Source organism: Numida meleagris, chromosome 12, assembly GCF_002078875.1.
Source record: "Numida meleagris isolate 19003 breed g44 Domestic line chromosome 12, NumMel1.0, whole genome shotgun sequence".
NCBI lineage: Eukaryota > Metazoa > Chordata > Aves > Galliformes > Numididae > Numida > Numida meleagris.
The window spans coordinates 11,877,722-11,904,892 of NC_034420.1; the positions used below are offsets into that span (position 1 = coordinate 11,877,722).

At 46.8% G+C, this 27,171-nt stretch overlaps 1 protein-coding gene across 6 annotated transcripts in view; it reads right to left on the bottom strand.

Moving 5' to 3' along the window:
* The window catches only part of GRIA1 (glutamate ionotropic receptor AMPA type subunit 1), a 169,978-nt gene that overhangs the window by 86,043 nt on the left and 56,764 nt on the right, over positions 1–27,171 (bottom strand). For 3 of the 6 annotated variants that reach the window (XR_002442802.1, XM_021410520.1, XM_021410523.1), the window contains exons 1-2: positions 25,334–25,718; positions 23,125–23,262 (exon numbers count right to left, since the gene is read on the bottom strand). Coding sequence is in view for 5 of the 6 variants with exons in the window: in XM_021410520.1 (XP_021266195.1) it covers positions 23,125–23,262; positions 25,334–25,415 (220 nt within the window). In the remaining variant the exon portion in view is untranslated. Of the gene's footprint in view, positions 1–23,124; positions 23,263–25,333; positions 25,719–27,171 lie in introns of those variants that run through there. The other 3 variants (XM_021410521.1, XM_021410519.1, XM_021410522.1) reach the window with 2 other exon arrangements.

The window sequence follows — 27,171 nt, forward strand, 5'->3', positions numbered from 1 at the left end:
ATTCAAGTGAGGAGGTGCCTTGGATACCACTCATCCACAGACCTGGCTCACCTCTGCCCAAAGCATCACTGGCAGCCATCCCTCCAGCCTGTCCGCCAGCTCTCCATTCACCACTATCATGTTCAGTCCACCCCTAAACCAGACTGCTGGCAGAGCTCTGAATATCCAACCCCAGCTCCCACAACCTACAGAGCTGCTCCAGGATGTCCAGGGCACCGAGACTGAATTTCACAGCTCATCTCGGTGTGGGTACCTGACTACCACACAGTGACATGGTTCTTTTTTGGATGAGATGTAGGATGCATTTTTTACCCTGGCAATGGTGCCCTGCACAGGTCAGTGCGTGAGGAGATGCAGAAAGGGCTGAGCAATGTGATGATGGCCAGCACATCTTTTTCTAAATATCACAGCAGATATTGCTGTAGATTAATTGCACTCGGCATCTTCATTAACAGAGCTGCTTAGCGAGGTTGGATGCTCCCATCTGATCTTCAGGGATCCACAAACAAAATGGGCTTTCTGGTGTTGCATGCAGGAGATGGAGAGATTGTTCCTGGAAGTGCTGCTGGGAACAGGAAGGGGGATTTCGAGGAAACAGCATCACAGCAAACAGCATCCTCTGGTCACTGCCATGCTTGCAAACCACTTTCCTGGGACACCTGCTGGGAGGTCAGGAGCTGACTGCTTGGCAGCACAGCCCCGTCTAGTGCAGAGCAAAAATAAATCTTTGGCTTCAGTTGCAGTCCTTGCTGAGAGCATCACGGTGCCAGCGGACTGCCCCACATCGACAGTACCACAGCAGAGGTTTCTCCAAAGCATCCTCTGCTTCAACAGAGCCATGCAGGCCCTGATGTCACTACTGACATACAGGCCATTCCCTGCAATCTCTTTTGTTTCAGAAGAGACAAGAGCTTTGGAAGCTCTATGCAGACAGAGCCATTCAGGGAGAAACCCTGGATATTCGTGATCACTGTGCAGACCAACCTCTCCAGCCTTGCACAAAGCTCTCCTTAGCAACAGGGCTCCTGCTGCAGGATCTGCCGCCGCTTTCATCCTCTCCTCTGTCACCAGCAGAGTGTAGAATCTGCATCTCCACCTGCTCAGACCAGTGCAAAGCTTAACCCTGTGCAGACTGCAGAGCTGTCACGACATCGAAGCAGCAGCAATTCAGATAGCAGTGTGCTGGGCTTACACGTGGGGTGCTCAGAACCGTGAAGTTGAGCTTCCTACCTCATTTACTTCCCCTACAGCAGCTAGCTTAAGCCACACAGGGCTGGAGCAACCACGAGCTCCTGCTCCTGAAGCAATGGGAAGCGAAGCGCAGAGGGACACGGGGAGGATGGGATGGGATGGGATGGGATGGGCGGCACAGACGTGCCCTGCTGCCAGCAGGCTGAAGCACAACGCCAGGCGTCATCGCACGTCGGTGGCAGCATGTGTGTGGGGGGGACTGTGTGTTCTGGGAAGCAAGGCAGAGGGACAGCACATCCTAGCGCAGCGTTCGCAGTACGCGGGCCATATGTTTCTGGAAATGTCAGAATAAGAATCGTAATAGAAGATGGAAAATTACTTCTTGAACCCTTCTCATTCCTGTAAGAGTGCTTTTCATCTGCAGTGATGTCTGAATTTGTCTCACTATCAAAGCAGGGACCGAAAAATCAAAAGGAAGGCTTGGGATGCTGCCACAGAAAACAAATGGCCTTGTACCCAGTGTCCCACAGCCCCACTACCGAAATGGATGGAACAAAGTTAAGAACAAAATTTGGTGCTTAAATATTTGCAAGGTCAGATGTTCCAAATTACTCTTATTTTTATTCACCAGATATTCCCCAAACACTTATTTTTCATATAACAGTCTTTAGTTCTATATGCTCATGCTACTCATTTAAACATATACGGAAATTATGTACAACAAAGACGTGGAAAATATAATGCCTTCTCATTAGGGGCATTATTTGCCATTCCAACTATTTTCTAAATCAATTGCTTACTAGGACAGCATGCAATGGGCTGAGGAGATTTATGAAGTCCTCGTTCTTGTTACATCCAGGATTAAGTTGGTCTGGGCTATCCAAATTACACCCCTGTGGTATACAATTTGAAGCAACAACTACTGTGGTACAAGTTATTTAAACTAGCTACCAAATTGCTCCTTTTGGCTTGCAGTTACGGGTGGATGTGCTTCTAACGCCCAAGTAAAATCAGCACCACTGCTGATGGAATGTGTACATAGGAAAGGGAATACATCCTTGTTCATCAGACACACAGAGCCTGTCGGTGCTCCACGTTCTTGTCATGACAGAATATTTTCTCCCTGAAGACTTCAAAGAGACACACCTCTAGACTCGCAAAGGAACCAGAAACATGAAAGTGTGAGAGAAGTGAGGAAGGGAGCATGACGGGCTGTAATCGTAAGACAGGAGTTTACAGCAGCCATGAATAATGCAAAAGTTCTGCCCCTGGAGAGCAGGAGCCCTTGGAAAAATGTTTTCTCCAGATCTAATGGCTGAAACAATCCATTACAGGTGCCACAAGAGGCATCTGTCTCCATTTCCATCCCAATTTGAACAGATCCTGCAGCTACAACTTGTGCACTCCTCAAAAGACCACGAGCAACTCGTAGCAGCCAGCAAGCCCCATAAGCTGTAAGGAGATTTTCTGACCCATGAAAGGGCAAAAGACCGGATTAAACCCTCGGCCACCTCTCAGATGATGCTGTAGAATGTGCAAAGGCATCAAAAGGTTAAAATAACGTTCTGGGTCGTGGATGACTTGAGGCACACAGACACTAAGGAGAGCAGCACTGTGCAGCCTGAAGAGGAGATGACTGCTGGGGGCTTGACAGACATCCATAATAGCAGGAATGGTTGGGAAAAGGTGAATAAGACACCAATGTAGCTTATTTCTCACAAGAAAAAAATAGGGGAACACACAGAATGACCAGGCAGTAGGCTTAAGACAGAAGAGGTATTTTTCCATCTGGTACAGCAATAAATCCAGTAGCTATGCCAGACGAGTTCCAGAAAAAATGAACTCCAAAAGACATTACGAATGTTCAAGGGGTAGCTCCAGTGCTGGCTGTTAAACACGATAATCCAGATGCACACTAAGCAGAGGGAAGCCTTACACCCCAGATAGCATCAAATTGGGTAAGTGTCATTTGTACTCTTCCCTCAAGCATCTGCTAGACACAGCTCTCAAAGACAGCGTACTGACTGCCTCAATATTTGGTTGGGCCCAGTGTAATGGCTTTTGTGTTAGCAAAAACAGCAAAACAGACTTTTTATAACTTGGCCTTCATATTATATAGAATGAGATTTTGGTATTTCTCTACAAGCATGCTTTATATGTTCAAATGTGATGGACACAACTGCATGAAGGAGTAAGGATTATTTCACTATCAGCTATACTCAATCCGTTATTTATGCACACAAACACAGTATTCAAAATAAAATGCAAATCTTAGAGCAAACATGAGTCTCTTTTTAAATCTTTAACCAGTATGTAAACAGCTCTTTCCTTATTTCTGGGAGAAACTAATTACTGTTTTAAAGATATTAGAAGAACATACTGAAAGACCAAACCCTGATGGACAACGATGCGAATGCTTATCTGATTGTTGCTGTAGTTTGCTCTCATCTACACCAAACAGCCTTTGAACCGCACAAAGTTGTGAGTTTTCTTTCACTCGTTTCTTTAAAAACCCTTCAGCCTCTATGAAAGGTTTGGTCTCCTCCTTTCACGCTCAGTTTAAATGACCAAGCTTTTAATGGGCTGCTACACTTAATTGTCAGGCATTGTTTTTTCTAATGAATATTACACGGATTCTATGTACAAATACACTTTCACTGCCTCCACTCATCCGTAAGATGTAACGTTAACAAGAAATAACTTCTCATGGTAAATATTCACAGAAAACACGTATATTTACCTTCTAGTTATGATTTTTGTGTGCCTTCTAAAATATGACAAAATAGAGATATCTTAAACATAATCTAGTTATTATTTTCCAGATATTTTTCCAATTTGCCCCTATAAAAACCCTGCATTCACGGTGATTGCCTTTGGTCAGGTTTGTGAAACCTAGGCAGAGGGCCAGTTCTGTTCTTGCTTACTTGGAGCAATGCCATCAAAAGCTCTGGGTCTCCCTATCAGTTGATGTAACTGAGGATATTCAGATTCAATACTCATTTTCGAAGAAATATTCTAATTAATTCTGGATGAGAACAAGACTTTCTGGGGAGGATTCTGGGCTCTATGGGGTTCTCCAGCAGCACCAACACCACTCTTCTGACTCGAGAATTGCTTTTTCTGTCCTCAAATGTTCTCCAAAGTGAATAGCAAAATCGTGCATGGACGGACTCCAGATTTAAAACTCATACAGCCCTCCATGCCAGGAAGAACCAGAGCCTCAGGGAATGTAACAAACACCACTCATGAGAACAACCAGATGACAGCTTATTAATACACACTGAACGTTTTCCACATGCAGAGACACTTGTGTTGCCAACACTTGAAGCTGAAGTGATTCTCAGAGATAAAACATCCCAATTGTTCTTGGCAATAAGTAGGAGTCAGTTCCAGTGCTGTTCCACCAAGGGTTAACTGGACTTGGGAGCAACGAGAAAGATTAAGATACAAGTCAAAAAGAAAGAAAAATCTCATCCTCCTTGTGCCAGTAGTTAGAAGCCTTTTTACCACCTCCCAAACACAGGAGAATCCCTCATCCTGGAGGAATGGGTCTCTTTACCCAGCTGCTTCCTCCCAAACCAGCAGAGTGGTGTCAGAATGAGAATGTGAGACCAAAGCAGAAAACAGCCTTGAAGCTCACTGATTTAGGTACATTACAAAGCACTCATCGTTGTCCTCTGAACTCAGTGGGAAACAGCCTATGCATGTTCCCAGAATGCCTTCCTCTGACTCAGATCCTAGCCCAGTGCTTCCCTTTGTCCTTTCTGTCCTTTTCTCTGTCTCTTCTCCTTTTCTCTTTTCTCCTTTCTCTTTCTTCCCCTCCTTTAAGACTTTTTCCAGTCAACCCCAAGGAGACAGTCCCACTCTTATTTGCTAAAATAACTAGTAGTTAAATGACTGACATTTAAAGCAATATCTTCGGATTCAACATTGTTCCGCAGGGAGAAGATACAGCGATGAGTGTGTGGGGAGAAGGAGGAATAGGATATGGATCATGCTTTTGAGAGGTTTTTTTCCCTTCAGGCTGTCTTCAGACTCCAGACATCACTTCTGCTGGAGCTCTTATGGAGAGCACATTTCTAAGTGGGAGACAGACAGAGGGTAGTCCAAGTAACATTAAAAAAAAAAAACAAGAAAAATGACTAAAGCATAGATCAATTGGAAGGCCACTACACTGGAAGCCTCAACAGGGAGAATCTACCCCTCTGGCTACCTGCTTCTCTCCCTCTTTGAGTCAGTACTACAAGATCATTCCACACTGCACCAGCATATGCAAAAGCTAGCCAGGACCTGACTGGCAGCACATGGTGCTGCACAGGATTGAAGTACATTAACAGAGCTTGGACACCTCTAGGACAAGTACGTGTGCATGCTCCATGGACAAGAAGATCCGTGCCGTTGAGCTTGCTGTACCCCTGTGACATCATACAAACTCCCAGAGTTTTTTCTTCCCCCAGTAGACTCTGCAAGTTACTCACCTGCTGGGACATCAGTAACTATCAGCATCCCTACTGCGGCCAACTTTCCCTTCAGCCTTCCAGCTCACACAAGTGAACTCATGGCAAACTTTCATGCAGATCTTTCCCATCTGCTTTCCCCCACGGAGTAGGGTGCAATGATGCCTTCGAAAGAGCTTCAGCCAAAGCACCTGTCTGTGGTTTGTTCTGTTCTAGTTTGTCTGGGAGAGAAAGACATTTGCACTCACACCTGCAAAATCCCCTCACTCATCTAGGTGAGATTTTTCCATCTTTCACCAAAAACGTTTCTCTCACAAGCAAGGAATGCAGTGAGCCAGCTGCCACCTAATTAACAGATGGGCTACTCATATGGCTTACCAATTCCCTTGGAATTTCATGGAATGAACTGTCCTGTGGGAGAGCTTTCCTACCAAGCTTTAAATGAAATGTCTGAAAAACAAAAAAAAAAAAACAAAAGGAACCAGCTTCTCTGCCACTAGCCATGTAAAGTTTCACCATTTAATATCCTCCAGCTTTGTTTCCAGGATTTATAACACGTGGAACAAGGTTGAATAGTAACAACAATAATCCTTGCGCATTATTACACGCAAAGAGCGAGGGCAACATTCATCAATGTAAGGAAAATTGCATCCAATGCCATTTGACTGAAATTTCCCAATGAATCAACTCTCTGCCTATGCCTATTCCTCACTCAGGAGAATCTCTTGTAGCATCGCTGTGCTAATGTATAATATGTATAATATGCATATTTGCATTTAGTGAGCCCACTGGAACCTTATGCCATGCCTCTTGTGATAATACTCTGCACCAAGATAAAGAAAAAAATGCACCAAAAACACCTCCCCAGCCAATACAGCTCTGTTGTCTTTTCCCAGTCCTCCAAAATGGACAGCCTAGAGCAAAATTTTTGGAACCCTTCCCCGTAAGCAGCTACTAAAGGCATTCTCCTTGGGCACAGCAGGCACCTAATGGTATGTGCAAAGAAGCACTTTACAAGCCACTGCAAGAACTTGCCACTGATGAACACATGGCAGTAAGTAGAGACTATGTGCAGTAGTCAGTGTTGGGTATATTAGTTTGGAAGTAAAGAGACTGTGGGTGTTTAGCATTATTACTCAGTGATGACAAGCCAAAAGCGGTTTTGAAAAACCTGATCAGCAGCTGATTCACCTCCATTCTGAGGTGCTCTGCTGGGGTATCCATGGGCAAAGCAATGCTACCTGACAATTTGAATGGTTCTGATTTTTAATACGCAAATGGTGGGGTTAACAGTGCTAATCAATTGCATCATCTACTTATATGCTGTCTGGTTTGTAAAGGTTTAGGGTACAGTCTGCTGATGATTCCAAGAGAGCTGGGCTGGAAACTCTTTCTCAAAACTGAAATCTCCCAGAGCGTAACCCCAGCACAGAAATAGGTTGCTAGCCAAAACATCAAATACTGTGAGATACAATAAAATCACAGAAGCCACTGCGTCAGTGCTGTCTCGGCATAAAAGCCAAGGTTTTAAATAAGAAAGTTTCATAATCAGAAGACCTCGTCCATCCTTCCTTCCTTTTCATTTTCCCTACTAAAACCTATGCTCAAATCAACCGTCTTTAAGATCTCTTTCCCTCTGCATACTTCTGTGCAAGGTGGACAGACAAAAAGACTCACACTTGTGCCATCTACAGGAAGAAGGCAATGGGAAAAGAAGGTAAGGGGCCAAATAAATCCTTCTTCCCCCCCCTCCAATTCATTTTATAGTCAGCTCTTAGTTGATTTATATGAGAGACATAAAAAAAGGCTATAGGCAGGACAGTTCATCTCTGTGACAGAAAACACACACCCAACTCAACTGCTGCTCAGGGAACTTGAGGGCAGGCTGCTTTTGGATTATTTTGCATGAGATTTTTTTCTTGTGCTTTCAATTCCAAGGCTGTTAATCATGCCTTCAGCTTATGTCACAATGAAGTCCCTCGCAGAGAACAGGACCCAGAAGCAGGCTGCTTGACATCCTATATAATGCAGCTTCATTTGCTAAATTGCTTTTCCTGCACTGATGTTATAAGGTGCTCAGCTGGAGTCCATACACTAAATCTTGCCTCCCCACAGAAATGGGCTCACAGACAGAGACCCAATGACACATTGCAAATGCACTTCTGCTGTGAGCTCTCATTGGGAAAGTTAATACTATTTCTATCCCACATGCAGATTTCCTCTTCTGGAAAAAAATAATAATAAGTGCAGACACAAAAGAGGCCTCCAGTGCAAGGACCTATGGGGAAAACTGACACAAAGCCTTCAAAGGTGTTGAGAGAATAGGTGCTTTGAATGCATCCCAGGAATCAGGCTGTGAAAGGACAGGGAGAGCTAGGTCATTTACCCTTTCCTATGCAAGCAGCTTGGAAATGTACTGCAAAATGCTGCATCCTTAAATATCTTAACCCAGAATTGAGCGTTGGCCGCGCTTTTAAAAATGATATATGAGGGGGGAGAGAAAGCACCCAAGGGCCACAGAGAAGCAAGCAAGGAAATCTGGAGTAGCAGCCTCTCTGAAATGACACACAGAATCACAAAATCATTTGAGTTGGAAGGGACCCGTAAAGGCCGTCTGGTCCAACCCCCCTGCAATGAACAGGGACACCCACAGCTCCATCAGTGCTCAGAGCCCCTCCAAACCTGACCTTGAATGCCTCCAAGGATGGGGCTTCCACCACCTCTCTGGGCAACCGGTGCCAGTGCCTCACCGCCCTTACTGCCTCACCACACGTGGGCAAACGCTGGCCATCAGGCAACTGGAGCATTGTTTGCATCTGCTTCACCCAGACACAAATTCACCTCCTTGGAAATGGGATCCCGCTGTGTTCACCCATACTTCAGCACCTCAGCTTAATCAAGAGTTTCTTCTCCTTGACAGCCTCTAATCATCATCCCGCCAGTTTACCAAGGGAAAATTTTTATCCTTTCTGCTAGAATTCATTTTTATGACACCTACCATAAGAGATTTTTAAAAATTAGGCATTAAAATGGTTTATAGAGGGTATTTTTATAATCCACTAAGCTGTTTTCCATTTCCACAGATATGACATCTCTCAGCTATAATTTATAAATGCCATCAGTTAACAGGCACGGAATCTTATCCTACAATTTCTCCTCTCATATGCTTTTCCCATTTAAACTTTCTGTTAAATCTTTGCTGTGCTGCTAAATCCAGAGAGATTTGTCCATAGCTGGGAGGGAGGAAAAAAATAAAAAAGTTTAAGTAGCTAATTAGTGTCACTGGATTTGGGGCATCCTATCATGAGAGAATAGAGAGGAAACATGTCCTCAATAAATATTTTGGGTATTTAAACAAGGCCAATGCCCTCCACACAGCAACACCTAATGCCACTAGAAACCAAAAAGTATTATAGGCATTAAGTGGTTGCTTTCCCATACAGAAATGATGAGGCTATCTTAACAGGCATATTGCTTTTCTCAGTGCATCTGGCTGTCTCCACAGCGTCCTGGTAGTGATTGTAACTCAGAAAGGAGCCATTCTGGGAAGTGGGCAGGCATGGAGCTGCAACTGTCATATGGGCTCCCAGGTCTTCTGCTGGAACAAAAGGCACAGACTCAGCAAGTGCTGGCAAAATGCAGCAGAATGATGGGGGGGCAAGTGTGCAGTCTCAGTGTCAGCTGGAAAAGATTGCCCAACCAGAGAGCAGAACAGAGCTCCTGTGAAGAAGTAATAGGTTTGAAGTTATAATTTCTTCTTCTGCAAATCTCTGCGTACACTGATAGCGCCATGAAAATGCTCAGCAATAATTATAATTCTTGAGGTAGTTAGATGCTTTCTCTTTTTCTCTGCCAAGCTCAGACTAGAAAACTCCAGGCCTTGCCATAATCACTGCTACTAAGTCACAGCAAGCCAAAAAAAAAAACAAAAAACCATACATTTCTCCTCATTTGCAATGTCTCCAGCAAATCTACCTTGTCTCTGCTGGGAAACTTGTACTGGACTACATCTAGTCTCCTGGTTACGGAGGGTCCTGCTTTTGGAGACACAAGCTAAAAGGAGTCCTTATCAGTTGCTTTAATGACAGTGCCATTGGCTCTGACTAGGTTAAGTGTGGTTCATGCACACGCTCCTTGAAGGCCTGGTGGGGGCTCCAGCTACACTCAGTTCAGGCACTTTGGGTAATGATGGGGGGGGAAGTGTCCCCAAACTGTCTTCCTTACATAGAGCAGAGAGAAAGCTTTCAAGATGTGCAGAGGGAGCAAGCTGTTCACCCAATGGTTCAATAAAGACCTAATTCTAGTGGGGTGTTAAGCTTGGCTCAGAGAAGAGGACCAACACCCTTGTAACCTTTTTATCCTATTGAAGTTTGTCTACAGAAGAAAGGCTTCGCTCAGCTGAGAGTTTTTACAGTATTTCTTCAGGCCTTCAAGTCCACAAAGGGAAATTAAAGGTACATGGGCAGAGCTGAAGAGAGAATCTTCACCTGCCATGAAGATGCTTGTTGATATGCAAAAGCCACATCAAGAGAAGCTGTTTTCCTCTATGCAGGGTTAGTATTTCAGATGCACCTCCATGAGTTTCTTCCCTGCAGGAGATTAAACACTTCCCTGTGGGCACTGGGGTAGCAGAGGTGTTGGTTCAATCTCTCCTCTTCCAAAGTGGCTTAATCATGTCAGCGTTCATCCCCAGTCTTATGCTTGGCCTGGCTCCGCCAAGGCAGCATGGCACAAAGCAGCCATATGGGCCCAATCCCAGCACCCCATCTGGGGAGGAAGGCGAAGGCAGAGACGAGCAGGTGAATCATGCTCCTGTCACTTGGGGAGCGGGGATGAATGAGTCTACGCTGCCGATGTAAAGGATATTTTCCGGCTGTCATAACAGTGCTGTAAGAACAGATGGTTGGTAATACAGACTGTGGCCACTCAGAATGGACCCTTGGCACTTCCGCTTTGCTGTGCTGCTCTGAGGCAACGTCTGCCCAGGAGAAACTGTTCTGAGTACCCTGCATGCAGAGGTGGTTTCTGTTCACCCACTCAACCACTTGCATGGCCTTAACCCTATGCTGCCTGGCGCTCCCACAAGAACTAGTTCCCCCACCACCTCCCAGATGTCATCCCCTGCTGCTCATGTGCCAGCAGACATGGGAGAGTACAGGTACCAGCCAGACAGCTGTCCCTGCTTCCTAGAGATCTATGGGCCCTCCCAAACTGGGGTCAGGTTCATTCTGAAGAACAAGCACTGCAAACGCGAGCCTAAGCAAAAAGATGAGGCTAACATGGGACAGTCCCGAAATGTAAAGCCCTGTGCTAACCTATGGGTAAGTGATCGCTCACATCTCCCCACTGATTTATCAACCTGGCAGTCACTTCCACTTTTCCGAGCACCCAGCCTTTACAGCTAAATGGAGGAGCCTCAGACATTCCCAACATAACTTTGCTGCTGCTTCATCAGTGTCAGCTCTTTCCACTCCCTCCCTGTGTAGGAAAAATTAAAAACAAACAAACAAGCCACTAGGATGAGAGAGCATCAAACAGTCCTTAAGACGCAACTTCTCCCAAGAGAAAAGAAAGTTGTTGACATGGACAAAGTCTCAAAGGCACAAGTAGGTCATCTGGGGTTTGAAGTCAAAGTCTCCATTTACTTCAGGGCACCTGGAAAGTGATTAATCTTTCATTCCTTGCAGAAAAGCCTACATAGCCCAGCACATCAAGTGCTGCCGTTTAAGGACTCAGATTTTGGACGTACCCAAGCTGGTGCCTGCACTAATCAGACAGCTCCGTGGTTAGAGCGAACCATCGGAGGAGGCATTTCACTGCATGCTTTAACAGCTGTGGATAGGGCCAAACAGCAACAAATGCTGATTTAAAGAACACATTACAGGCTGCCTCTAATGCACTTGCAACAAGCCTTCAGCTCCCATTTATCATTTGTCCCTGATTCTACAACTTGCCTAGAACTCAATTCTCCTTTTTTTTTTTCTCCCTTAAGACACATTTTCCAAGACTTTTTTTCCCTTTTTACCACTGATGTCTTAGCGTACCCCCTTGCACATGTTATTCCTGTCACTTCTTGAGGAAAGAGGTGCCACAGCGAAACTGTTAGAGCTCCAGAAAGTGACTCCTCAGTCATTTGATCTTGGCAGGAGATTTCTCTAGCAAACCAGAAAACAGGGTGCAAGACCAAGGAATCAGTATGCATTTAAGTGCCCTTAAAGATGTTGATTTTGGTGATTTTACAGTCCTAAGCCGACAATCAACATCCCAAATCTTCGGCACACAAATATAAGGATGAAACAAGGGAGATGCAATAGACCAAGAGCAGAAACCACAAGAGACATTGCCATGGTGTCTAATGTTTTGGGACTGCAACAGTTAGAGGCAGAGAGAGGAGCAGGACAACCATGAGGAAAATCCTACCGCAGGAAAAGGGAGAAGGAGCAAAATTTGGGGTTGAAGATGGTGTTGCTGTGTCAAATCCCAAGGAAAGAAAGACAGAAGTGCTGGGATAGCAGACTACAAAATCTGACAGATATTATAGAACTTAACAGATCTTTGGAACAAGCGCAGCTTCTGTAGAAAAGGCTTGATCTGCAATCCAGGAAACTGACAGTGCAGAACCAAGCACATGTAACTCTATTTCCCTTCACCAACAAGATTATTATAAACAAAGCAAAATTAATAGGGATGCTATTTTCTCTTGGAATAATTCATGAGAGCAAATTACAGGAAGCACATCAGCCAGCTAACCATGAGAACCAACAAAACCAGCTGCAATGTCACTCTTGCTCTTCACCCCATCCCAAGCCCAGCGCACTGCTCACACCAGCACATCTCTCCCACTTTCCTGCTGACCCTGAGAGTGAATTCCCTTGAAGCGCACTGAGACCTCTGGATTTTAAGCAGCCAGGATGTAACGGCAGCCAAAAACTCCAGTGTGAGCTCCTAACTCCTGCAACGAGCACAATTAATGCTGACTTTCATCACCTCACTGCTCTCTATAGCAAATTCTCTTGGAGGGTTGGATTTGGAGAGCTAACATCAGACTGCTCAACATCTGCACAGATGTTGGGTGCATCAGGTGAAACGATGGGGAAGTGCCCTTTTGCAGAGCTGCTTTGACTCTGGGTAGAGAGTGGAGCTGGAATACCCTCCTGTTCCCTCCTCAGTACTTTGGATGCAGAGAGCAGCAAAAAGCACCCGTTTCCCTTAAGAAATGTTCAGAGCAGGGATGCTCCCGAACTTTGCAGAGGAAAGAGGGCATCAGGAGCACACCCTGCCCCCTGCCAGCCCTGGGCTGTGGTACCCACAGACTGTTCCCACTGAACCTGAGAATGAGAAAACCCAGTGAGGAAGGAGATTTCCTTCCAAAGATGGGTTTATTACCGGCCTTCAGGTGCCAGCCAATTCTTCCAGTCTCACGCAGCATCTTTAAGAAATGATAGATTGCACTGGCTCAGAGGAAACTGTCTGCTCCGCGATAATAAATGAGTTGTTAACAGAGGTAGCAGACTCCCAGATCCATTTGCGATCCAAAGGGCTTACAGCTGCTTCCCATTTTCGCAATGCCAAAACCAAAGAACACTCAGACAGCGAGGGAGAGGAGGCAGCCGATGAGCCTGTCTGCCTGCTGCTCTCCCGTGGCTAAAGAGAGACTGTCAAGTGCTATTTCCTTTTGATGGAGCCTTTTTCTAATGTAAATTTGCTGTTGCTGAGTGTGAACCATTCCCTGCACTGTCTGCAGGCAAGCATAGCCAAGAAAAACACCGCAAATCTCACCCGCACAAACTACACTTCAGCAGCACCTCTTGCAGCTCTGGACACGAGCCATCCTACAAGTGCCCTTAATCCTACAGCAGCGCACCCGACCCGCACAGCTTGGATAGAGCGGAAAGCACCGAGCACATCTTTGCTAGAGGCTCCAGGAGATGATGCTGAACCTCAGCTATCCCGACCCCACTTCCCTCCACCCTCAGCCACCCCTCCGCTGCTCCAGATATCAACCACACTGCCCTGGGATCTAAGGGGGATATATATATTTTTTTTTTCTTTTTTGTGTGTGTGTTGCCCTATGCACATTACTAGTTTGGATTCACACTTCTACGTTTCTTCTGGAGATAAGTTTGAAACAGGGCACACTGCTATCAAACTCATCTGGGATCGCTGTCAGCTGGCCATCAGAATTCAGGTGCAGAGCAGGGTGCAATTCAAAGCATCCCCGGGATTCTCAGCCATATTAATCCAGGGGTTTACATCCAATCTGGCTGGTATGGTTGCTAAATAAAACCGCTAACATAGGCTACTTCAGAAATTACTTTTTTCTTTTTCATGCTAGACGGTATTTTTTTTTTTCCAAGGAAGCTCCCAAGATGGTTTGCCCCTGCCTAGCCAAAGCGCTGCATGGGGTTTAGCTGCGCTCTTCCCATTAGCGCCAGTGGGCATTGCTCGGTGAAATCCCCAGGTCCTATTTGGAGAACGCTGCTGTTAGCATCTGAAGGCATTGCTCCCCTGATGATACTGTCTCCAGGATCCCCCCGAGCCTACTCCTGGAGAAAGGCAATGGCAGCTAGGAGAGCTGCACCGGCAGAAAGAGGGAGAAAAAGATCTGCTTCAAGACAGCAAAAGCAAACACACACAAAAAAATCATTAGAGCACTGCAAACACTGCTGCAGTGAGCCCACGAAAAGTGAGAAATAGAAGAGGTTCTGAGGATGGGAGCATGTCCCAGACAGCAGCAGAACCCTGCCCTTGAAGGACTGCTGCAGTACTGCACTGGAATACAGACGACGAGCCTGAGAAGAGCAGATTCTATGCCATGAACAAATGTTTTCTTCACTTTTCAGTGAAACATCAGAATAGCACAAGCACGAACTGCTTGCTTGCAATGTGGTGCTTTACAGGCTGCTTGCTGGAAAATGTTCGGTACCGCTGAGGCATTACCTGCACAGAGCTCTGAGCACTTACATGGTACAACTGCAGATATTTTGGGCTGGATTCCTCTCACCTACCTCTCAAGGTCTCAGGGTAAGCTGCCTAAGCCAAGCCTGTAATCTTGGCTTCCTGTATCGACAAGGGAGATAAGCACGCACCTCTGGAGGGCAAATCCTCCTCTGCTAAGATGGGTGTCTAAAACTGTTCAAAAGGATTGTACACTGGAGGGCTCTGCTGATTACAGAGGTTGCCTTGTTCAGTAGCTTAGATGAGGGCAACTAATCTTTAGAAAGAAAATTTAGAGGGGACAAATTCCCTTCTTCAAGCATTAAGGATGTGGGACCTGCTGCTAAGACATGTTGAGCAGCGACGTGGCAGGAGCAGCTGGTCAAGCTTGGGTTCGCTCTTCCCCTCTCTTCCTCTGTCCGTCCACAGACACTGGCAAAGCAGAACTGACCTTTAAGCACACCATTTAGTTACTTTACCTGCTGCTTTGCAGGGGAAGGAAAAGTGACAGACCCTCCAACAGTTCTGGACTGAGGACTCCGAGATTGCCATCCCCACAGCTCAGAGCTGCAGACAGCAGGGTTCGGTCGGCACAGCCACAACTGCCAGAGCAGACAAGACTCCAGAACTAGGACATACCGGAAGAATAAATTAATTCTGATTAAATCCACAAAATGCACTCAGCTCTGCCTTTGCTCAGGACGGACCGGGGGCAGCTGCTGTGCCTGACTGTGTTTCTGGGACAGTGAACTGAAAACAGCATCACTGCACGGCCAGGCTGTGCCGCAGCTCGCCTCCCGTCCTTGCTTGCAACAGTAACGGCCCTGCAACCATATGCAGTTTGGCTTTCTATCACTTCCTTTAGTAGTTCATTAAAGGCATTAATCACCTTCAGCACAAAGACATTTGTCCTGAACTCCCTGCGGGCCAGGCCTTGTTCTCAGCTGCAGCTCCGTGGGCTGATTTGGCCCTTTGCTGGCACTGTGCTGGTGGCCCAGATCTGTCCCCGCTTCCCTGGCTGACCTGGACCCTGCCACTTTCAATCTGCTCCTGGAATACTGGGATGGTTGTTCCCGAGTCTCCCCCTGCCACTTTTGATCTAGTCTTCACCTCACTACAGTCTGCACCTCAGAGTTTGTCCCCTACTTTTCACCCTCACCAAACTGCTCTCCTTCTTGTCCATCCTATCTCCATCACACTTGGCCTGTCCTTGTCCTGTGCTGCACCAACAAATGTGCCTGCATGTTCTCTCTCAGGAGCAGCATGTGGCCATCGCCACACCTTGTGGCATCACGCAATAAGCCATACATAAACGATACATGCTCATCATTCAATGAAGGACTCTCTGGGTAAAGGCTGAAAAGAGAGAAGGAAAAACTCAGTATGACCGCAGACAGTTGCAGAGCCCATCCTCTTTCCCACACTGGGTCTCCAAGCACTGCTCCTGACCCAGCATTTCTCTGTCCCCTGTCCCTCTGTGCTCTCTGCTGGCATCCTCTCACTCACAGCCCCAAACCTGCCGGCAATTTGTTACACTGCTGCTTACCTGCCAGAATAGCAGCACTGTCCTCTTTCTCATGGACAGTGTTCAGTGGGGTGTTGGTGCTGAGTGGAAGAAAAGCCAACAGGCTCGGACACTCGGGAATACTGGCAGGCCAGCGGGAGTAGAACCACATCTGAATCAGTGTAGGCACTGATGTCATTTGCTCGCTAAAGCTTACTGCTAGCAAAATGTTTGGGAGGGGAGAAATAGCCCTCCCTTCATGTGAGCTCCCTCCACACTGCATCACTATCACCTGCAGTGGTTCCTGTGCCTCTCCTCAGACCCTCCAGCCCTCCAGCTTTCATCTCCCTCGCACTTCTTCTCCATTTGCACACTTACAGGACCTCACTTATTAAATCAAAGCCAAAACTCTCACAGCCTATGGAGATGCAGACACATATGCTACACACACAAGAATCCTGCCATCAGTCAAATGGTACACTTCACCATTTCACTCTCAGATATCAGTTCTTTTCTTGTGCACTCCTCCACACTGTCAAAAACAAATAAAATCAAAGAATGAAAAGACCCTCTTGAAGAAGCCAAGATAGGGCAATTTGTAGCTGCTACTCGCCTCTTCATTGCCTCTCACTGCTCCTTCCTTAAGAGATCAATCAGCGCTGCAATACATAAGCACATCTCCTCATAAAGCTGCAACTTGGGACGAGGGCTGACAAGGGTGAGGTTTGCAGAATATAGGGAAAAGAACCGAGAAACATCATTTTTATTTTATTTTTTTTAAAGAATTCCCCAGAGGGTATGAGTGGGTCTGGCTGCTAAGGGGCAGCAAAAGAAAATCAACTAGAGACTCATTACTGCATGAACTAATGAGCGATCAGTTCAGCAGGTGAGCAGGGAACAGCTCCTGCTGGATGGCATGCTGTTACGTTAATCATCCAGTTTTATTTTGCAAAGCTGTTTGCTGGGATGGTGGTGGGTTGCTCACAGCTGGGTTCAGCTCTTCTTCATGTTACCAAAGACCTGACTTCCTGAAGAGCCCTTGCAGCCCCCAGAGGACATCCCGTGCTGTACTAAATGGCACTTCTCACTGGGAAAAATGTTAGCCTGTTCCAGCCCTCCACAACTGAAAGCAGAGAAGTAAAACTCATCCCTTTTTAAAGGAGCGTAGTTCAAATAAATGCATCTTTGTCTTCAGACTTTTGTTAATACCACACCCTGGAGAATTTGGATCAGCAGAATATTAGAGTCTTGCTGACTTACTGCATCTTTAAGGAGCGTGTTGGTTTTGTGTTTGCTCAGAGCTCTACGTGCTACCAAAGCTAACTGGGATGGTTTCCATTTCTACTGGCAAAGAGCTATCGCCTTTGGGGCCCTAACCCTATTAAGAGAAATGTAAATGTGTATATCTAAAATTTCCATTGGAGTTTTGAAAGGGAACAGCGCGCTTCCCCCTCCTGCCTTCCTTAAAGCCACACAAAGATTTCTGCTCTCACCTCGCTAATATGCCAAAAAATTAAGCCCAAGTCTCTGCAGCTTAGTATTGTCCCTATCACATGAATACGCTTTATTTTAAAGAAGAAAAGATAAGCTGTGAGAGGAAGCTGTGGCTGTCACACAGTGAGCAGGTCTGGCCTTTGCTGCTCACTGCTTCTCAAATCCCTTCTTTGGCTGCTGCTGAGCGCAAATGTTCCTTCTTCACTCTCATTTGCTTGTCAACAACGAGTATTTGGATTCTCTGCAGATGAGTAGATAGATTTGCAGGTGTGAAATTCCCACTATTCTTCCTAATTATATCACATCAGCTTTTCTCCCCAGGCACCACTCCCGCAGCTAGGGATAAAAAAATAAATACATAAGAAAGTTGTGCAAAGAATAAGTGTCCCCTTGGCCATGGGTGAAAGATGGGCACACCAGACTTGGGAAACCTGTTCTTGCCATGCTCTGCTAGTCCCCCAGCAGGGCTGCCTTCGCCAAATGACAGTGGATTGCCATCAGCATCCCTACAGATGATCTCAGCCCGCGTTCACCCAAGTCTCTCTGTGCCCAGATCCATGAAGGCAGACAGACAGCCCACCCTGTCCTGGCAGCCAGAGCTGAGGAAATGGCTTGGTGCTCATGTTTTAAACACTGAGGAGAACGCATGTGATGGTTTCTCACCTTCCTCGGTAGTGGCTGCCACTGCTGAGCACCCAGTGCCCCCCCCAGAAACCTTGGAGCACCCCCAGGACCCGCTCACTCTTTGGCAGCCCCGCTCTGCACCCCATGGATTTCACGCTCAGCAGAGATGCCCATCAGCACCCTCATTGTTGCTGGATCTTACGGTAGGGTGGGAGCGTCTCACCAGACAAATGTGCAATTAATGGAAAGCTACAGACCACCCCTGCCAGCAGCTGAGCACCCTTAACCTCAGTTTGATCTAATGGGAATCGATGAGCTGATTCATCAGCCCACATCAGACTTTTTCCCATAGCAAAATCTACGGAGATATATTTCTGTGTAGGACCTATTTTGTATTTATCAGATTGCATCTGATCACTAAATCCAGGTTTCTGTTGGCTTTGCTTACTTTAAATAGTCAATCACGCTCAGATCCACGGGGAAAAAAAATCCCAATGCATTTACATGAGGTTTCTGATATTGCAAACACAAATACCAACACAACATCAATTACATGCTATTACGGGGCCGGGCTTACTTAGATTGAGGAAGTTTAATTATAAAAATTGCATTTTAATTGATTACTGCTGGAATAATTACAGCAATACCTTTCCAAGAAATAGCGGCCACCGTATGTTTGTCAACAAAGTAGATTCCTTTAAATTAAACATGCAATAATTGTTTAATTAAGCCAAATTTAGTTCCTCGTTTGAGAACATTCAAATGTTTCCCTATTCCTCCCCGTCTCTGAGAGGTAATTTAGGAGATAAAAAGCAATCTCCAGAAATACTGTATCTATATACGTAAGTGCCCAAGAAGAAGAACAAAAATAAATACTTCATTTCGTAGCTGATCTGGATCTAAGCTTGCTGCTATTGATAAGAACATTAGAACAGAGCAAGTGATCATTGCAAATCCGTTTGTAATTGCTGCTGGGAGGCCTTCTTTCTTAAAATATGAATAGGCTTCCATCTGCATATCAATTTTCTAATACACAGGATGGATTCAACTGTTGACATGCTAGCAGCACCCACAGACCCTCCTCAGCATGAAGACCCCACACTGCTTACAGCTACGAACACAAGGAGGGAGAGGGATAATTAATGCAATGGTCTCTTTGCAAGTTTTCACGCAGCTGAAAAATCCTACCACACTTCTTTGCAGACCTCTGTGCTTTGGGTGTGTGGCTCCTGAACATCCCATCTCAGCAGCCCAGCACCCAGAATGCACAACAGCCCCAGCAGAGCGACAGGGCTCACTGCAGAACAGGAGGTTTTAGTAGCTGCTCATCCCTACGAAGATGCACAAGTGTTGCAGGAATGGATTTACCGGGTGCATGACCCACCTGGAACGAGCATCACTGCCTGTGCTCACCCAAGGACTGCTGCCAAAGGCTGGAAGCAGAGTTTCTGCACCACAAACTAAATCAAGCCAAGGAGCTGAGGCTGAATCAACTTGTATCCCCCAGGGAGCTGGGCTACGCACAGGATGGGATGTTCATTACATGTGCATGAATGGAGGCTGACACAAACAATAAGAGAAAACTTCCCAGTGCTGCATGTCTCCACTAAATAGCCCCTTATCCCCTTGTTGCCAGGAGCATTTGGTGCTACTGTCCACCACAGACCTCACAGGAACAAGTATTTACAGCTCTGTCCTACGCTTCAGTCCCTTGTCCATGCAGCTGGCACAGAGCATCCCTCTTCTCTCAGCTCCGACCTGCAGCACCTCGTGCTGCATCGGGGCCGCCCTGAGCACAGCCAGCCTCTGCAAAGCCAAGCAAGACAGTTTGCTGGAGGCTGTGCTGAGGTCACAGCATGCTTTTCCAAAAAGGTGAATTCAAAATCTGAGAACGCATCTTCCAAGCTGGTCAGAACGGTTTTGCTCTGCTACATCGCTGTGCAAACCTTTCAGTCACACCACCCCATCGTTTTCCCCTTTAGAGACAGCTGGCATTGCTACATACTTTTGCCACAGAAAGGGCTGTAAATTCACCTTCTTCCTAAGCAATTGTGACAGTCTTCAAAGAAATGACACCCACATGTTAAGCCTTCTACTCTTTGGTTAAGAACACTTGAAGCAGCTGTTGTACATATTCATTGCAAGTTGGAGACCGCTGAGCCACACCGTAAATCCAGCTGCAAACACAGAGCCTGCTCTTTGCCATATATTCTGTGGGACAGAGGTGAATTCAGGAAGATATTTCAGCTATTGAAACGTGCCCACGTTCCAGTGCTAATAACATTAGCATCAACCACATGCGAAATATGAGGTCACCGCACGTTGCATCTATTACTCTTTTGTTTTCTTAGTAATTACAATTAAAATCGTAATTTGCTGATGCGTTGTGCACAGAGACCACAGAAACCTCAGGCTGACACTGCCCTGTGAGAAGGCATTCACATCACTGCGTAACAACAAGACAACCACAACTGGAAGCATCAGAAATCCGGAGGTGCTTGGGCTGTCACGGCCATGGCACAGCAACAGCAGCATCCTCCTGACACCGTACAGATATATCGCTTCCGTGGGTATTGTTGTTACCAATTTATGATCACCACTAGCACGTCGTTAACGTTTCCCTATTACTGTCACCTGTGCGCAGATGGGAGCATCTCAGACTGCAAATTCCCTCACTGTCACACCAAAGCTCGCCCAGCCTAACAAGCAAGCAGATCTATGTCAGGCAGAGGTAGACAGTGTCACAGTCGATACCGAGATACATTTTGCATATGATCTCCTTAGACAAGGTGCTGTCGTTTTGCTGCAGTTCATCCTGCCACTTTGTCATTGCCCCATAAGCTGCCCAACAAGGCTTTTGCTTCTGCCATCACCACTGATTCCTAGTATATATTCCGGATTTTGGATGACGCTGCTTCAGGCGCTTGCCACAAGGACTGCATTTAGCACACAGGGCCGGCTCCTGCAGGAAGGCAGGACGTGCCACGGGGCTGGGACCTCACCAGGTGTCCTGCAGGAGCTCCTATTGGGGTAGCATCCTGCCTGCAGGGTCCAAACACCTTCAACCGAAACCATCAGGGAAAGAGGTGTTTCCAAAGGCAGAGAAATGCTGTGTTCTCTATCTCCATGGGAACAAAAACTGGTATTTTAAACTGGTAGCATGGCCAGCCTTCTCTCAGATGGTAAGGACCTCTGTGTGGGCAGGGCTTTATTCACTGTAAATAAACAGATCTTCCCGCTGATATCCAGTCTTGGCAACTGGGGAGGGAAATTGCTGGAAGATGAGGAAGGAGATAATTCCTGGCAAAAGTTTTAGCATAAGAGCATCTCTCACCAGCACGTTTTGCTGTTGTTGTTTTGTTTACCCCAAGAGTACATGGACTAACACCTTTAGTGCTTACAAAACAAATGCTGCTTTCCACAGTCTTGAAGGACTTAGGAAGTTTTTAATTAAAGAAAAAAAAAAGAAAGAAAAACGAGGACAAGTGAAGTTGGACTGTGCAGAGTGCTTTGCTGGTCTGATCTAGGACAATGTGCCCTACATAGAGCTCAAATATAACATCCTTTGGGAGGCTGTCTTGCTTCCATTCAGCTTTTGCGAGACCACCCCCACCCCCGTGGTACTAATGACAGATTTTTTAAGCATAACCAGTATCGTGGCCTTGCTATCATTGCTAATGCTGTAAACAAAACCATTTCGGGCAGGCACAGAATGAGAGGGAGGGACAACTATGTGCAGATGGAGAATTTATTCTAGTGGTATTCTTGCAGTGTCTGCTTTCTTCCTGCTATCAGCACTGAAATAGCTCATCCCCGGCCACAGTCAGCAACTCTCCCCCAGGTGGGTGACACTTTCCCTTGATAGATACGGCCTTTTATTTTTCCCTATTTTTCTAGCTCTTCTGCCAAGGAATTGCCATTGGACTGAGCTGATATAGCTGCTCTTTCTTGATGGAAATCTTGTAGATAGCAAATAAAGGGATATTAAGGAGAAAAGAAAATCTTTAGATATGTCATTAGATAGCCCAGTGAAAGCAGAGCCAAATTATTGCTTCTCTCTTCTGTGCCTTACTGGCCAAGAAATTCCTACAATCTTGTACTTGTAAACCCTCCAACATGAAAAAAAAATCAACTTATTTTTCTTTAGAGTCTCATGAATTCTCCTTCTCTACATTCTTGGGTGCGCTCTGTAGAAAAGCAATTTCTGTGTATTTCTTAACAGAGACAACAGTTTTTGTCCACATCTATCCCACTCTCCACAAGTGAACCGCAAAGAGGATGTTTCAGTGAATCTAAAGGCTCCTACAGACATGAACCAATACCAATCCAACAGACTCTACACGAAGGGAAGGAATTTCACTGGGACTTGAAACTAGAACTCTCTTAGCTCTCTGTCTCCGTGGGCATTCCTCTTATAGTAGATCTGGACTCCACTTGCATCAAGGTGCGGTTTTCTGCTCAGTCTTTCTTGAATTGCAAGGACAGATGGCTAAACTGGGGCTGGAGAGGAAGTGGTTCACGCTAAACAGACACTTCTGTGCACCCCGTGGGTGGGAAGGGGTGCCTTCGTTGTACAGCACAGCTACAGAGAAGATGGGAATGAAACCTCAGCGGGAGGAATTGGGCAGAGGTTAGAGAAACACGAGGAAATGAATTGCTGAGGGTTTTGTACTACTCAGGAGGCACTGAAAGAAAATCCAAGGCACACTGAATAACTGCAGCGCTACCTCAGCCCTCTGTCCTAGCACACCCCAAAATCACTCGGAAATCCTGTGTATTTGGGGTTTTCTTACTCGGACCCTGAAGGAGAACTGCACATTTTTAGCAAGATGCTCCCTGTTACAGATACAAAAATGAAGAATCAGGAGTAAATAAAAAAGCAAAGTAAGTGAAGGCACGGCAAGCACCGCTACTTACAGGTGTATGTCATTTCAAAGCTGTCGCTAATGTTCACAATGTCGATCTGGGGAAGGAGCTTAGGGGGTTCCGTGAGCTGAGACAGCGCAAACCTAAAAGCCGCATGTTCCTGGGATTGTTGATTAGGAAATAACCCCCCTGGGAAGAAAAACACAACAAGAAGACAGGTCTTAAGCACACCTGAATGAGCAGCCCCTTTGGTCTGAAATATTCCTGCAGATGGGGTCTGGAGGGATGCCTCTGCAGCCCCAAATCCTCCAGCACACCCGACCCAAAGGGGTTGATGCCCGCTGCGGGCAGGTTGGGAGCTGGAAACTTTTCCATTATGCAGTGCCTGGACCACATACAGGAGGCCTGATGCACCCCTGAGCCCGGCAGCCCACGGGGTCGGGCTGAAGCTCAGGGTTTGGCTTTTAACCTCCTCACCCCTCCCGTAACTTCAAGGAAAAGAAATGGAAGCACTGCCAGTGCTATAAAAGAGGAATCTGAGTATTCCTTCCTCTTGCCCCACTCACAATGAGGCCCAATTTGACTCTTGCTCTCTTGGCGTGCTCCATAAGGGGCACAGTGGCTCTGGGGTGCAGGATGGCCCGGCCAAGCCTGGCCCCACTCTGGGCACATGTGGACAGTGCTATGAGAGCCAGAGCAAGCAGGGCCCGCAGTACACATCTGCTGCTGCTGGAACTGAGACACATGGAAAACCCCTACATTTAACAGGTGACAGCAGCCAAACTCCACCTGGGCAGGAAATAGAAAGCCTGACCTCAAGAAATAACCATCTGAGCAGAAGCACGAAAGAGCCCAGAACCACGGGACAACATAAATTAGATGGAAACTGAGACCAGGCCAGACCCAGCTCAGAGCTCATCTCCCCTCACGGACCAGGGATAACCCAGCCCTGGGAAAAGTTTCCCGCTGCTCCCCCAGCAGGAAACTTGGCTTGCGGCAGATCCCTTCGCAGCCTCCAGAAGGATGCTGATACATTCGGACTGCCTTGCTATCTACACGCATTTACAGGGAGTACTGCTATTTGCATTATACAGGGAGGGAAACAAAGCGCTTGGAAAGCAGGCGGAATTAAAATAGAGAAGCAAGGAGCATCAACACCTCCCTCCACCCCCCCCCCCCCTCAGGGCAGTTGGCTTTGGGAAGAAGCAAGCATGTGGAGACCTGCTTGCTCGCGCATCTTCTGTATGGAGGGCATCTCCTTGGTGCGTGGAATGGGCTATTTGCGCACGAATATCCCCCACTCCCCCGCATGCCCCCCTTCTCCAGCCTAATCATGGGTGTCAGAGGAATTGGATGCTAGTAGCCGAGTTAGGCTATCATCTGTGTTTGCTGGAAGGGAGAGAATCTGGGATGCTGCATGTATTTGGATATAAGGGAGGCAGGAAGGGAGGGAGGCAGGGATGCAGCATCAACAGCAATAAAAGCAGCGATTGTGCAGTGAGGCTAACGCGGGAGTTGACTGAACTTGGTGGATTAGCGACTGATTGGCATCGTAAGGAGAAGGGAGGTGCGAAAGGAAACCGGCTTGCAAGGGAAGGGAATTTGGGTTACAAATCACCGTCAACAAAGATCAATGGGAGAGTAATAATAAACCTGGGGCTGGGGGGAGAGGAGCGCTGAGAAGTTGCAGGAAGGGAGAAAGGAATCAAACAGGCAGCGCTGGCACACAAGGGAAGCAAGTAGCATGAAATGAAAGGAGACTTCAGCGCAAAATCTTCCTCCAATAGCTCTGCCCTTATTCTTTAGCAACAACAACAGAGAGCGCCTGTTTGTTACCTCTCGTCCCAGTTACCTTCAGATGAGAGCATCCTCACAAAAATGTATAATGCAACCGCTGATTTTGCAAATGCAGCAACGCACAATGGCAGCCCAGATATTTCACAAAGCAAGAAACGAATAATTTTTTTTTCGCGCTTCCTCCATTTCAGAAGCACTTTTCTCCCTCTGTGCTGGTGTGTACAGGCATTTATTCTCAATCCTCCCCTCCCCCAAAGAAAAACTGATACATCTCTGCTCTGGCAAAGCTCATATCAACACAAAAATTCAGCCCGCGCTGCTCCCCACCTCTCTCTCTCTCACACACACACGTATTATTCCCTTTGCAAGCAGACTAACGGGCCAGTGCTCCCCCACGGCCCCACTCGCCCCCACTTCTTGCCAGGGAACATCACTCCCAACCAGCCCCGAGCTCCGCACTCACCTATCTGGATATTGTTGGGGAAATTGGCCCCTAACACCGCCCCTAGGAAACTGGTGCAGAAGAAGGCAAAAATGTGCTGCATATTCCCTTTTGCATTGGCGAAAAAGAAGCCCAGTTCCGAGCATAGATTTGATTTTTCCCCCGCTCTGCTCTCTTTAGCTGCCTCTCTCGCCTCCCCTCTGCTGCGCCTTCTGGATTGCGCGTCTCCTTCTCTCGGAATCCAGCGCTGAGACTGCTGCTTACCAGCGCCTGATAGCAGGATTAACTGAGCCCTGTGAGAAAGAAAGAGAGCCCGCTCCTCATCCACATCCCTCCCCCGTCACACACACACACGCACGCATGCACACCATGCGCTGCCACCGCGCTCCTCTGCCATCTCCCATGAGTCGGAGCTCAACAGCTGGGCTCCCCCTGAGCCGGCTCTTCCCCAGGGCCCTGGCTGAGGTCTCTAAGGGCAGTTCCCACCTACCCCCAAGTTCCTGGCTCCCCTCACATGGCCCCTCCACTTCTCTTGGCAGGAGCTAACAGGAACCTGGGAATCAGTAGGTGGCAAACTCCTCTAGAGAAAGGGCTTCTACTCCTCTGCCTTCATCCAGCACTTCCTAGCCTGGGCTTTCGCCCCCGGGTCCAGGAGGTGAATGGATCCATCTCTACAGGGTAATAAAAAGGGATATAACCTGCAAACGTGCCTTGGAAGGAAGGATTTCAGAGCAACAGCCAGAGATCCTGAAGCAGGAAAAAAGAAATCACGCTCCCCAATGCACACCTTCCTTGCTGCACCATTAACCTGCAAGGCATTACACCCCTTCACTTGCTGTGCTCACCATCACCAGCACTATCAGATTGGGCAGGCTTCTGAAGTTAGGGGTTTTTCTAGCCTGAAACATTGCAGGAGCTGTTTTGTGGTGGTTCTGGTGAGGCTGGAGCTTATTTGACCATAAACAGCTTTGCTCAAAAGCAAAAGGGAAAAAAAAAATCAATAGAAGTAAGAACAATATAGAACAGCCCTCAGGCACCACTAGGGATCTAGAAATATTTGAGGTCAAATTGTTGTGAGCACAGAGCCACAAAAATCTCAGAGAGGACAGAAAATTCTCCCATTCTCCTCTGAAACACAAAGTCCCAAATCAAACTTGCCAGAACCCAAATATCCATGTCTGGGCAGAGAGGTTCTACCTCTGCTCTTTGCATCTTCACTGCACACGAGAAGTAAACGGTGAAGAGGAAACAAAGAAAAAAATATCAGAAAGAGGACTCGGATGCCCCATGTCCTGGTTTGGTGTGGGATGCCTTGCACCAATCCCCTTTCCCCACCTCCACAAGCTGGTGGTCAAACTGGAAAAGCATCAAAGAGTGGTGACCAGCGTGCCATACGCATCCACGTAAGGAGCTGTTGGACAGACCAGGACTCTCTCTGCACATTAAAGTTTGAGATCCTTAATCTCTTCCTGTATAGTTTTACGGATTTCACTGTGACTTCTGGGATGACAAAACCCTTTAACACCCACATAAATGTCAGGGAAGGTGCAGGGACTGCAGCACTGGATGTAAAAGCTTGCATCAGAGCAGATTTGTACTGATGCCTACAACTTTGTAGCCTCTTACAAGGACAGTAAGGACAGCTGCACTGCAAACAGACCAGAAGACTGATACTGTCCCTATGGCTAGCAATAAAACATCCTTCAAGAATGAATTCATTTTTTTCCCCAAGCCTTTCTCGACCAGGACGACAACTCAGTGTCAGAGACTTGCAGTTCATTAGAACAATTGTCTGGGCATCCAGCAGTGAGTTACAGCAGCCAAAAGATGCTCCCACCCTGTCCCACCAGCTGAGTGAC